This window comes from Nerophis ophidion, linkage group LG08 (genome assembly GCF_033978795.1).
Source record: "Nerophis ophidion isolate RoL-2023_Sa linkage group LG08, RoL_Noph_v1.0, whole genome shotgun sequence".
NCBI lineage: Eukaryota > Metazoa > Chordata > Actinopteri > Syngnathiformes > Syngnathidae > Nerophis > Nerophis ophidion.
Genome location: NC_084618.1, coordinates 4,635,472 through 4,650,471, shown reverse-complemented (window position 1 = coordinate 4,650,471; position 15,000 = coordinate 4,635,472). Strand labels below are relative to the sequence as shown.

Sequence of the window (15,000 nt, the reverse complement as noted above, 5' to 3'; positions counted from 1 at the left end):
CAACCGTGTTCGCTTGACCGCTCTGTTCCATAGTAAAGCTTCAACGTCATCTTTCGGGAATGTAAACAACGAAACACCGGCTGTGTTTGTGTTGCTAAAGGCAGCCGCAATACACCGCTTCCCACCTACGGCTTTCTTCTTTGATGTCTCCATTTTTCATTGAAGAAATTGCAAAAGATTCAGCAACACAGTAGTCCAGAATACTGTGGAATTATGCGATGAAAAGAGACGACTTATAGCTGGGATCGGGCTGGAACAACATGTGCGGTACAATCCGTGACGTCACGCGCACGCGTCATCATACCGACGTTTTCAACAGGATATTTTGTGCAAACTTTAAAATTGCAATTTAGTAAACTAAAAAGGCCGTATTGCCATGTGTTGCAATGTTAATATTTCATCATTGATATATAAACTATCAGACTGCGTGGTCGCTAGTAGTGGCTTTCAGTAGGCCTTTAAAATGAACTTGTTTTGGTATACCTAGTGTGTTGTATTTGTACTAAACTAAGTATATCACTTGAACAAAAAAGGGAAATATTAAGGAAAAAAATAAATACTTGAAGAATACAATATAATAAGAATCAGAATGTGTTATCTATAAAAATAAATGCATAATGTTGTGCGAGAATGACTATGTACACCTTGTAAGTAGGTGAAGTGGGTCACTTGGCATGTGTTTGTGTGCACCTGTAGAAGTCAGCTCTCCTCTGGCCTTGGGGAGGCGCATCTGACTCAGCGTCTGGAGTTGTGTCTGCAGCATGCGGTCGAGAGGGAAGAAGTGGCACTGCAGCAAACCGCTCAGGGTAGTGGCCGCCATGTCCCTCACCTGAGGTGGGGAAGGCACAGACGAGAGGTGAGGCCGCAGATGTGAGCAATTTATTGCAAACGAAAGTGAAGAGTAAGCAGGGGAGATGTCACGGACATGAAGACGTGGGAGGGGAGACACTTGCAGAACATCCACTTCCTGCATCACTTTGCATAAATTATGAAGCAGCTGTGGCTAGTGAGCATGTGACATGTTCTGCTGCTATTCACTTTATGACAGTGCTGTCTAAAGTAAAGCAAAAGGGGCCTTTGGTGGCACATAATACAAACCCCGTTTCCATATGAGTTGGGAAATTGTGTTAGATGTAAATATAAACAGAATACAATGATTTGCAAATCCTTTTCAACCCATATTCAGTTGAATATGCTACAAAGACAACATATTTGATGTTCAAACTCATAAACTTCATTATTTTTTTGCAAATAATTAATTTAGAATTTCATGGCTGCAAAATGTGCCAAAGTAGTTGGGAAAGGGCATGTTCACCGCTGTGTTACATCACCTTTTCTTTTAACAACACTCAATAAACGTTTGGGAACTGAGGAAACTAATTGTTGAAGCTTTGAAAGTGGAATTCTTTCCCATTCTTGTTTTATGTAGAGCTTCAGTCGTTCAACAGTCCGGGGTCTCCGCTGTCGTATTTTACGCTTCATAATGCGCCACACATTTTCCATGGGAGACAGGTTTGAACTGCAGGCGGGCAAGGAAAGTACCCGCACTCTTTTTTTCACGAAGCCACGCTGTTGTAACACGTGCTGAATGTGGCTTGGCATTGTCTTGCTGAAATAAGCAGGGGCGTCCATGAAAAAGATAGCGCTTAGATGTTGTTCCAAAAGTGGTATGTCCCTTTTAGCATTAATGGTGCCTTCACAGATGTGTAAGTTACCCATGCCTTGGGCACTAATGCACCCCCATACCATCACAGATGCTGGCTTTTCAACTTTGCGTCGATAACAGTCTGGATGGTTCGCTTCCCCTTTGGTCCGGATGACACGATGACGAATATTTCCCCAAAAAATTTGAAATGTGGACTCATCAGACCACAGAACACTTTTCCACTTTGCATCAATCCATCTTAGATGATCTCGGGCCCAGAGAAGCAAGCGGCATTTCTGGATGTTGTTGATAAATGGCTTTCGCTTTGCATAGTAGAGCTTTAACTTGCACTTACAGATGTAGCGACCAACTTTATTTAGTGACAGTGGTTTTCTGAAGTGTTCCTGAGCTCACATGGTGATATCCTTTAGGGATTGATGTCGGTTTTTGATACAGTGCCGTCTGAGGGATCGAAAGTTACGGTCATTCAATGTTGGTTTCTGGCTATGCCGCTTACGTGGAGTGATTTCTCCAGATCCTCTGAAACTTTTGATGATATTATGGAGCGTAGATGTGGAAATCCCTAAATTTCTTACAATTGCACTTTGAGAAACATTGTTCTTAAACTGTTTGACTATTTGCTCACGCAGGGTCTCGGAAAACTGGCGTGCACAAGCGATCCCTCAGAAAGCTGGCGTGCACAAGTGATGTGCACGCCAGCTTTCCGAGACTCTTATTTTGTTAGCGCAGGCAGCATGAAGCAGGGCTTTTATTGTGAAGATAGGAAATGTGCAGTCGGCCTTTAGAGTTTTGACGGAAGGGACGGCGCGAAACTCTGTTGAAATAAAAAGTGTTTCTCGCCTTCCTCTCTGTCATTTTTTCATAATAATGAACTGGCAGCAGCCAGCGTCATCTCACAAGACCCTCCGGTGCCGTGAATGTCAATCAAGCAAGCTACGGAATTTGCCGCCAATGTTTTTCTTGTAAAGTGTATGGAAGCTGGATGAATGAGATGCCAAAAACCAACCACTTTCATGTGGTATTGTACAGAAAGGACAACTTTTTTTCTCCTCCATTTGAAAATGTGGGCGTTATCATCATTACTGTCTGATTCCAATCAATGCAAGTCATCAGAATCAGGTAATACACCAACTTATATTCTGGTCTTCGTGAAAGAAAGACATCTATATGTGTTACACATGCTTGTATTATCATTAAACACATTTAACTTGTTTACAAAAATGTCTCTTTCATAAATAAATAAATATAAATGATATATATAAATGAGGTAGATCCCCTCGAGTTGGTCAATTGAAAAGTAGCTCGCCTGCAGAAAAAGTGTGGGCACCCCTGCATTAGACCACTGAGTAGGACGCCTATCATGCCACAAATGATCTTACAGGCGTGTAACCAGATCTTCAAGCACACACACAAAAAAAAAAGCATTACCTCGAGTTGCTCGTCCAGCAGCAGGCGCATCACCATCTTACGTATGCGCTGCACCTCCACAGGCACGCTGAGCAGCGTAAATAAGTTGTAGAAGACCATAACCTGCAGGTAGGTCAGCACCGAGTAGCGTGCATGCCATGACTTGCTGCCTGCCATCTAGAACCACACACAGGGACAAGTCTTGATTACTACTTGCATGGATCACCTGTATCTGATCATACTGCATGGTCACCTCTAAATGTCATACGGAGCATGTTAGAATGTTCCGGCATGACGCACGAGGCTGTCTTCAAGCTGCTGTGTGATGCATAATTCAGACGCTTATCTAGCGGAATGCCTACACAGATTTTAAATGCGTTTGACTCCATACATGATGTCAGTGTGTGTGTGACATTGTACACACTCCGTTTCCATATGAGTTGGGAAATTGTGTTGAATGTAAATATAAATGGAATACATCCATCCATTTCCTTCCGCTTATTCCCTTTTGGGGTCGCGGAGGGCACTGGCGCCTATCTCAGCTACAATCGGGCGGAAGGCGGGGTACACCCTGGACAAGTCGCCACCTCATCGCAGGGCCAACACAGATAGACAGACAACATTCACACACTAGGGCCAATTTAGTGTTACCAATCATCCATCCATCCATCCATTTCCTACCGCTTATTCCCTTTTGGGGTCGCGGAGGGCGCTGGCGCCTATCTCAGCTACAATCGGGCGGGAGGCGGGGTACACCCTGGACAAGTGGCCACCTCATCACAGGGCCAACACAGATAGACAGACAACATTCACACTCACATTCACACACTAGGGCCAATTTAGTGTTGCCAATCATCCATCCATCATCGTCCGCTTATCCGAGGTCGGGTCGCGGGGGCAACAGCCTAAGCAGGGAAACCCAGACTTCCCTCTCCCCAGCCACTTCGTCCAGCTCTTCCCGGGGGATCCCGAGGCGTTCCCAGGCCAGCCGGGAGACATAGTCTTCCCAACGTGTCCTGGGTCTTCCCCGTGGCCTCCTACCGGTTGGACGTGCCCTAAACACCTCCCTAGGGAGGCGTTCGGGTGGCATCCTGACCAGATGCCCGAACCACCTCATCTGGCTCCTCTCCATGTGGAGGAGCAGCGGCTTTACTTTGAGTTCCTCCCGGATGGCAGAGCTTCTCACCCTATCTCTAAGGGAGAGACCCAAACTCATTTGGGCCGCTTGTACCCGTGATCTTATCCTTTCGGTCATGACCCAAAGCTCATGACCATAGGTGATGAGCTTTGCAGATGATGTGGTCCTGATGGCTTCATCTGACCGGGATCTTCAGCTCTAACTGTGAAGCGACCGGAATGAGAATCAGCACCTCCAAGTCCGAGTCCATGGTTCTCGCCCGGAAAAGGGTGGAGTGCCATCTCCGGGTTGGGGAGGCGACCCTGCCCCAAGTGGAGGAGTTCAAGTACCTAGGAGTCTTGTTCACGAGTGAGGGAAGAGTGGATCGTGAGATCGACAGGCGGATCGGTGCGGCGTCTTCAGTAATGCGGACGTTGTACCGATCCGTTGTGGTGAAGAAGGAGCTGAGCCGGAAGGCAAAGCTCTCAATTTACCGGTCGATCTACGTTCCCATCCTCACCTATGGTCATGAGCTTTGGGTCATGACCGAAAGGATAAGATCACGGGTACAAGCGGCCCAAATGAGTTTCCAGGTCTCTCCCTTAGAGATAGGGTGAGAAGCTCTGCCATCCGGGAGGAACTCAAAGTAAAGCCGCTGCTCCTCCACATGGAGAGGAGCCAGATGAGGTGGTTCGGGCATCTGGTCAGGATGCCACCCGAACGCCTCCCTAGGGAGGTGTTTAGGGCACGTCCGACCGGTAGGAGGCCACGGGGAAGACCCAGGACACGTTGGGAAGACTATGTCTCCCGGCTGGCCTGGGAACGCCTTGGGATCCCCCGGGAAGAGCTAGGCAAAGTGGCTGGGGAGAGGGAAGTCTGGGTTTCCCTGCTTAGGCTGTTGCCCCCGCGACCCGACCTCGGATAAGCGGAAGATGATGGATGGATGGATATATGTACATATGTTTTTTGTTCCGGCTTCACGGTGGCAGAGGGGTTAGTGCGTCTGCCTCACAATACGAAGGTCCTGCAGTCCTGGGTTCAAATCCAGGCTCGGGATCTTTCTGTGTGGAGTTTGCATGTTCTCCCCGTGACTGCGTGGGTTCCCTCCGGGTACTCCGGCTTCCTCCCACTTCCAAAGACATGCACCTGGGGATAGGTTGATTGGCAACACTAAATTGGCCCTAGTGTGTGAATGTTGTCTGTCTATCTGTGTTGGCCCTGCGATGAGATGGCGACTTGTCCAGGGTGTACCCCGCCTTCCGCCCGATTCTAGCTTAGATAGGCGCCAGCGCCCCCCGCGACCCCAAAAGGGAATAAGCGGTAGAAAATGGATGGATGGATGGGTTTTTTGTTCCAATAGATTACATTTAAAAAATGTGTTTTTACGCCATCTCCATGCAGCTGGGAAGAGCTTTTCTAACCTGTTTTGAAACAGTTTTATTATCCTGAAGCGATGCTCAAAAAGCTACTTGAAGATGATCCGTAAAACATAATCCATGCAACAATTTGACCAAAGAACCACCATAACATGTCATGTAGACACGTGGTCTGGTCCCCAACCTTTTTGTATGCGCGGTCTGGTCAACCCTTAATAATTTGTCCCGCGGCCCGGGGGGGTGTCCTTTTTTTTTCTTTTTCTTCTTTGTCATGAAAAAGGGACGTTTTTGTCATGAAAAATTGATTTTTTTGTGGTTGGTGCACTATTTGTAGGTGTATATTGTGTTTTTTATGTTGATTTAATAAAAAAAAAATGTTTGTTTTTTTTTTTTTTATAAAAAATTATTCTGCGGCCCGGTCAACACTTAATAATTTGTCCCGCGGCCCGGGGGGGGTGTCCTTTTTTTTTCTTTTTCTTCTTTGTCATGAAAAAGGGACGTTTTTGTCATGAAAAAGGGAGTTTTTTGTGGTGGGTGCACTATTTGTAGGTGTATATTGTGTTTTTTATGTTGATTTAATTTAAAAAAAAAAAGTTTTTGTTTTTTTTAATATATAAAAAATTCTTCTCCGGCCCCGGTACCACTGATGTAGACCACAAGATAGTGTTTTACATCTGGAAAAAAAATCATAATATGACCCCTTTAATGCGCCTTATAATCCGGTGCACATTTTGTATGAAAAACGACCTGAAAAGACCCGCTCATCGGAGTGAAGTGAAGTGATCTATATTTATATAGCGCTTTTCTCTGGTGACTCAAAGTGCTTTACATAGTGAAACTCAATATCTAAGTTACATTTAAAGCAGTGTGGGTGGCACTGGGAGCAGTTGGGTAAAGTGTCTTGCCCAAGGACACAACGGCAGTGACTAGGATGGCGGAAGTGGGAATCGAACCTGCAACCCCCAAGTTGCTGGCACGGCCACTCTACCAACCGAGCTACGGTCCGAAAAATACTGTACTTAAGAGCACCTTGAAAATGAAGTTACTGTACTCCTCTGTGGAAATTATGAATGCCTCTTCAATTACAGCTGACAGGCTGCCTTTCAATCACGTCCGGATAGTTTTATTCCAAATATTGACCGTGTAAAGGCAAAAATAATAATAGGGAGTGTATGTGCGAGTGTGACCTCTTCCAGAGCTGCCAGGACAAGAGCGATGTGCTGAGGATAGAGCAGGCCCTGGGACATCAGAGAGAGGCACGTGCGAGCATCCTGCTTCATCTCATCATAACTCTCATCAATCTCCACCGGGGCAATCTGCAGGGAGAGAGAGAGAGAGAGAGAGAGAGAGAGAGAGGTGAAGAAAGAAAAGGTAGGACGACAGCAGCTTTGCAGCGTTTTGACTAAATGAAAAGAGAAATGGAGTTTAGGGGCCAAGTAAGATGGAGAGGCTAATAATGCTGCATCGGGACCCACCGTGTGTGTGTGTGTGTGTGTGTGTGTGTGTGTGTGTGTGTGTGTGTGTGTGGTTACTTTGAAGAGCAGAGGCAGCAGTTGAAGCTGCTGCTGAACCGGCGTGGTGAAAGTTCGCCCCGCGCTGGCCATCAACCATTTTAAGACTGAAAAAAAAAAAAAAATAAAATAAATAAAAAAGTGCACATAAATAGGGCAACACAATGAAAAGCAATAAATAATCACGACAACGATGACATTACCGTGTGGGTCTTTGGCGGCAGCAGCACAGTATTTAGCGCCATTGGACTATTTATCATAGTCCAATGGTGAGTTAGTGCTGCAAGGCGGTATAGCTCGGTTGGTAGAGTGGTATTTTATTTGGCACATAATGGAATAAGTGTAACCAGTAGATGGCAGTCAAACATAAGAGATACGTGTAGACTATGGACTGACTCTCACTACAATGTTAGATCCACTATGGACTGGACTCTCACTATTATGTTAGATCCACTATGGACTGGACTCTCACTATTATGTTAGATCCACTATGGACTGGACTCTCACTATTATGTTAGATCCACTATGGACTGGACTCTCACTATTATGTTAGACCCACTATGGACTGGACTCTCACTATTATGTTAGATCAACTATGGACGGGACTCTCACTATTATGTTAGATCCACTATGGACTGGACTCTCACTATAATGTTGGATCCACTATGGACTGGACTCTCACTATAATGTTAGATCCACTATGGACTGGACTCTCACTATTATGTTGGATCCACTATGGACTGGACTCTCACTATTATGTTAGATCCACTATGGACTGGACTCTCACTATTATGTTAGATCCACTATGGACTGGACTCTCACTATTATGTTAGATCCACTATGGACTGGCCTCTCACTATTATGTTAGATCCACTATGGACTGGACTCTCACCATTATAATTATGTTAGACCCACGATGGACTGGACTCTCACTATTATGTTAGATCCACTATGGACTGGACTCTCACTATTATGTTAGATCCACTATGGACTGGACTCTCACTATTATGTTAGATCCACTATGGACTGGACTCTCACTATTATGTTAGAGCCACTATGGACTGGACTCTCACTATTATGTTAGATCCACTATGGACTGAACTCTCACTATTATGTTAGATCCACTATGGACTGGACTCTCAATATTTGGTTGGATCCACTATGGACTGGACTCTCACTATAATGTTAGATCCACTATGGACTGGACTCTCACTATTATAATTATGTTAAACCCACTATGGACTGGACTCTCACTATTATAATTATGTTAGACCCACTATGGACTGGACTCTCACTATTATAATTATGTTAGATCCACTATGGACTGGACTCTCACTATTATGTTAGAGCCACTATGGACTGGACTCTCACTATTATGTTAGATCCACTATGGACTGGACTCTCACTATTTGGTTAGATCCACTATGGACTGGACTCTCACTATTATGTTAGATCCACTATGGACTGAACTCTCACTATTATGTTAGATCCACTATGGACTGGACTCTCACTATTATGTTAGAGCCACTATGGACTGGACTCTCACTATTATGTTGGATCCACTATGGACTGGACTCTCACTATAATGTTAGATCCACTATGGACTGGACTCTCACTATTATGTTGGATCCACTATGGACTGGACTCTCACTATTATGTTAGATCCACTATGGACTGGACTCTCACTATTATGTTAGATCCACTATGGACTGGACTCTCACTATTATGTTAGATCCACTATGGACTGGACTCTCACTATTATGTTAGATCCACTATGGACTGGACTCTCACCATTATAATTATGTTAGACCCACGATGGACTGGACTCTCACTATTATGTTAGAGCCACTATGGACTGGACTCTCACTATTATGTTAGATCCACTATGGACTGAACTCTCACTATTATGTTAGATCCACTATGGACTGGACTCTCAATATTTGGTTAGATCCACTATGGACTGGACTCTCACTATTTGGTTAGATCCACTATGGACTGGACTCTCACTATTATGTTAGAGCCACTATGGACTGGACTCTCACTATTATGTTAGATCCACTATGGACTGGACTCTCACTATTATGTTAGATCCACTATGGACTGGACTCTCACCATTATAATTATGTTAGACCCACGATGGACTGGACTCTCACTATTATGTTAGAGCCACTATGGACTGGACTCTCACTATTATGTTAGATCCACTATGGACTGAACTCTCACTATTATGTTAGATCCACTATGGACTGGACTCTCAATATTTGGTTAGATCCACTATGGACTGGACTCTCACTATTTGGTTAGATCCACTATGGACTGGACTCTCACTATTATGTTAGATCCACTATGGACTGGACTCTCACTATTATGTTAGATCCACTATGGACTGAACTCTCACTATTATGTTAGATCCACTATGGACTGGACTCTCAATATTTGGTTAGATCCACTATGGACTGGACTCTCACTATTTGGTTAGATCCACTATGGACTGGACTCTCACTATTATGTTAGATCCACTATGGACTGGACTCTCACTATTATAATTATGTTAGACCCACTATGGACTGGACTCTCACTATTATGTTAGACCCACTACGGACTGGACTCTCACTATTATGTTAGAGCCACTATGGACTGGACTCTCACTATTATGTTAGAGCCACTATGGACTGGACTCTCACTATTATGTTAGATCCACTATGGACTGGACTCTCACTATTATGTTAGATCCACTATGGACTGGACTCTCACTATTATGTTAGATCCACTATGGACTGGACTCTCACTATTATAATTATGTTAGACCCACTATGGACTGGACTCTCACTATTATGTTAGATCCACTATGGACTGGACCCTCACTATTATGTTAGAGCCACTATGGACTGGACTCTCATTATTATGGTAGATCCACTATGGACTGGACTCTCACTATTATGTTAGATCCACTATGGACTGGACTCTCACTATTATGTTAGATCCACTATGGACTGAACTCTCACTATTATGTTAGATCCACTATGGACTGGACTCTCACTATTATGTTAGATCCACTATGGACTGGACCCTCACTATTATGTTAGATCCACTATGGACTGGACTCTCATTATTATGGTAGATCCACTATGGACTGGACTCTCACTATTATGTTAGATCCACTATGGACTGGACTCTCACTATTACGTTAGATCCACTATGGACTGGACTCTCACTATTATGTTAGATCCATTTTGTGCCTGCAGCTTATTCATTTTGGACAGGCTAATCGCTCTCTACTTTGTGCTTTTGAAGTGTTTTCAGCCTTTTTACAGCATTTTCCTAGTTTGGCCCGCTCGATACGAGTCCAAAGAAAGCAATGAACAATCGATTTGAAACATTTAAAGGGGTACATTATCAGCAGACCTATGCAAGCGTCAATATATACCTTGATGTTGCAGAAAAAAGACCATGTATTTTTTTAACTGATTTCCGAACTCTAAATGGGTGAATTTTGGCAAATTAAACGCCTTTCTATTTATCGCTCTTTTTTTTAGCGATGGTAACACACCCGCCATATTCATTTTCACATTACAAACACCGGGTCTCAGCTCTGTTATTTTCGACTATTTTTTGGAACCTTGGAGACATCATGCCTCGTCGGTGTGTTGTCGGAGGGTGTAACAACACTAACAGGGAGGGATTCATGTTGCACCACTGGCAAGAAATCTGCCTCCAGACCCCCATTGAATGTACCAAAATGTCTCCACATTTTACCGGCGATGCTAAGACAGACATGGCACAGAGATGTATGGATAACCTGCAGATGCATTTGCAACGATAAAGTCAACGAAATCACAAAGGTGAGTTTTGTTGATGTTGTTGACTTATGTGCTAATCAGACATATTTGGTCGCGGCGTGACTGCCAGCTAATCGAGGCTAACATGCTATGCTAATCGATGCTATTCACGCTAGCTGTATGTACATTTGAAACTAGATACCCACATTTAATGCAAAACAAACACTTACCAATCGACGGATTTAAGTTGCTCCAGTGTCACAAGATGCGAAAGTCCTGATCGTTTGGTCCGCACATTTTACCGGCGATGCTAATAAGGCAGCCATGCTATGGGCCACTTCATTGGGTTCACCCACGCTATGGCCGAATAGCGTCAATAGCTTCAATTTCTTCTTCAGTTTCGTTTTCGCTATCTGCCTCCATACTCCGACCATCTGTTTCAATACATGCGTAATCTGTTGAATTGCTTAAGCCGCTGAAATCCGAGTCTGAATCCGAGCTAATGTCGCTATATCTTGCTGTGGTAACCGCCATGTTGTTTGTATTGGCAGCACTGTGGGACGTCACAGGGAAGTGGATAGTCGCATCGCAAATAGCGAAAATCAAGAAAATTTAAAGCTTTTTTTAGGGATATTCCGGGAGGTGTAAAATTTTGAAAAAAACTTTGAAAAATAAAACAAGCCACTGGGAACTGATTTTTATTGTTTTTAACCCTTTTGAAATTGTGATAATTTTGCCCTTTAAGCATACAGAGTTGTCGACACTGCCTTCTCCTCCCCGCTGCATAAAAAGAAGATTAACCGACAAGGTAAAGTGGATTTTATTTTTTTATTGCCCATGATTGAGGGGACCTGGCTATTAAAGTTAGGAGCTGTGTTATTTCAACTTGAATGCACTACACAGTGCAACTACAAATGAGGCAATTTTTTTTTTTTTTACTTTTTTAGATGACCATAGTAACTAATTAGATGACCATAGTAACCAATTAGATGACCATAGTAACCAATTAGATGACCATAGTAACTAATTAGATGACCATAGTAACTCATTAAATGACCATAGTAACTCATTAGATGACCATAGTAACTAATTAGATGACCATAGTAACTCATTAGATGACCATAGTAACTCATTAGATGACCATAGTAACTCATTAAATGACCATAGTAACTCATTAGATGACCATAGTAACTAATTAAATGACCATAGTAACTAATTAGATGACCATAGTAACTAATTAGATGACCATAGTAACTAATTAGATGACCATAGTAACCAATTAGATGACCATAGTAACCAATTAGATGACCATAGTAACCAATTAGATGACCATAGTAACTAATTAGATGACCATAGTAACTAATTAGATGACCATAGTAACTCATTAAATGACCATAGTAACTCATTAGATGACCATAGTAACTAATTAGATGACCATAGTAACTAATTAGATGACCATAGTAACTCATTAGATGACCATAGTAACTCATTAGATGACCATAGTAACTCATTAGATGACCATAGTAACTAATTAGATGACCATAGTAACTAATTAGATGACCATAGTAACTAATTAGATGACCATAGTAACTAATTAGATGACCATAGTAACTCATTAGATGACCATAGTAACTAATTAGATGACCATAGTAACTAATTAGATGACCATAGTAACTCATTAAATGACCATAGTAACTCATTAGATGACCATAGTAACTAATTAGATGACCATAGTAACTAATTAGATGACCATAGTAACTAATTAGATGACCATAGTAACTAATTAGATGATCATAGTAACTAATTAGATGACCATAGTAACTAATTAGATGACCATAGTAACTAATTAGATGACCATAGTAACTAATTAGATGACCATAGTAACTAATTAGATGACCATAGTAACTAAGTGTTTGTCGATCAGAGTGAGGAACTTGTGGCCGATGTTGGTTGAGACGTTTTTGCTGAATGGCGGATTGTACCAGATGATGTTGTTTCGTTTTCTGCTCTTTTTTGGTATGTTTCCTGGAGTGGGTTCATAGGTGAGGGAGAAGTTGTATCCGCTTTCATCAAGTGCTTGATGAAAGCGGATACAATTTCACCCTCACACTTCCCCAAAGGCAACACCCTAAGAAAAATATTCAACAAGAACAACATTAAATTGAGCTACAGCTGTATGAATAACATGCAACAAATAATTTCAAACCACAACAAAGCAATTGCAAAAGGACTGCCTACCCCCAGACTAAACGACTCTGAAACCAATAAGGAATGTAACTGTCGCAAGAAACCTGATTGCCCTCTCAACGGAGGGTGCTTACAGACATCAGTCGTTTACCAAGCAAAGGTAACACGCAAGGACATTAACACATCCGACACGTAGGTAGGATTAACCGAAGGAGCGTTCAAATCAAGATGCAATAATCACAACGCCTCCTTTAGAAACCAGACTTTGCGGAATTCTACAGAACTCAGCAAACACATTTGGAACCTCAAAGACAATAATGTTGAATATTCAATAACATGGCAAATTCTTACATCCAGCACACCTTACTTACAACAATGGTAATAAAAGATGCAACCTATGCTTAAAAGAGAAACTGTTTATTATATATCATCCAGACCTATCATCCCTCAACAGGCGCAGTGAAATCATTTCAACATGCCGCCACAGACGGAAACACCTCCTAGGTAACACATGAGCCAATCACCACGCCCTACGCCTGCCTGTACCCACCCACTCTGTGCCCTATATAAACCATTGTATGTGAATGCTTCCATTAAAATCTCCTGATGATTGAGGGAACCCCTCATGAAACAGTTCTGTAGAGATGAAGTAGTCTTGTGATTTTTCCCACACCTACATATTGCGCTCTACCACGGTATCGAGCACTATTCTCTGGATAATCCAATCAAGATATATATATATATATATATATATATATATATATTTATATTAAAAAAAGGGTATTTCTGTCCGTCATACATTTTTTTTCCTTTTACGGAAGGTTTTTTGCAGAGAAAAAATGATGAAAAAAACACTTAATTGAACGGTTTAAAAGAGGAGAAAACACAAAAAAAATGAAAATAAAATTTTGAAACATAGTTTATCTTCAATTTCGACTCTTTAAAATTCAAAATTCAACCGAAAAAAAATGAATAGAAAAACTAGCTAATTCGAATCTTTTTGACAAAAATAAAAAAAGAATTTATGGAACATCATTAGTCATTTTTCATGATTAAAGTTAATTTTAGAATTTTGATGACGTGTTTTAAATAGGTTAAAATCCAATCTGCACTTTGTTAGAATATATAACAAATTGGACCAAGTTATATTTCCAACAAAGACAAATCATTATTTCTTCTAGATTTTCCAGAACAAAATTTTTTAGAAATTTCAAAAGACTTTGAAATAAGATTTAAATTTGATTCTACAGTTTCTAGATTTGCCAGAATATTTCTTTTGAATTTTAATCATAATAAGTTTGAAGAAATATTTCACAAATATTCTTCGTCGAAAAAACAGAAGGTAAAATGAAGAATCAAATTAAAATGTGTTTATTATTCTTTACAATAATAAAAAATAAAGAAATTACTTGAACATTGATTTAAATTGTCAGGAAAGAAGAGGAAGGAATTTAAAAGGTATATGAAAATATATTAAAATCCTAAAATCATTTTTAAGGTTGTATTTTTTCTCTAAAATTGTCTTTCTGAAAGTTATAAGAAGCAACGTAAAAAAATAAATTATTTTATTTAAACAAGTGAAGACCAAGTCTTTCAAATATTTTCTTGGATTTTCAAATTCTATTTGAGTTTTGTCTCTCTTAGAATTAAAAATGTTGAGCAAAGCGAGACCAGCTTGCTAGTAAATAAATAACATTTAAAAATTAAAGCTGCAAGCAGCGTTGGTCGGGTCCGCCTTCGGCCGCTGCCGCCGCTACTCAAGCCCTGGTCTACGTCAGACCTACATAGAGGTTTTTATTTCATGTCTCTACGACATTTCTAACTGAAGTTACATGCAGTTTTGTCTGGGTTTTTTCCAAGGGGGCGCTAAGCGCAATTTAGATTTTTGGGGTTTGGTTTTTATATTAGACGGCAGTTTTTGCCAGTCCTGATATGTGTGCAAAATTTGGTGAGTTTT

The 15,000-nt window shown here is 41.6% G+C and overlaps 1 protein-coding gene across 1 annotated transcript in view; it reads right to left on the bottom strand.

Annotated features, from left to right (window-relative positions):
• The window catches only part of LOC133557224 (proteasome activator complex subunit 4B-like), an 80,963-nt gene that overhangs the window by 12,461 nt on the left and 53,502 nt on the right, over window positions 1-15,000 (bottom strand). Inside the window, exons 22-25 of the mRNA XM_061907527.1 lie at window positions 7,099-7,184; window positions 6,754-6,882; window positions 3,095-3,250; window positions 691-829 (exon numbers count right to left, since the gene is read on the bottom strand). Of these exons, the coding sequence (XP_061763511.1) occupies window positions 691-829; window positions 3,095-3,250; window positions 6,754-6,882; window positions 7,099-7,184 (510 nt within the window). The remainder of the gene's footprint in view (window positions 1-690; window positions 830-3,094; window positions 3,251-6,753; window positions 6,883-7,098; window positions 7,185-15,000) is intronic.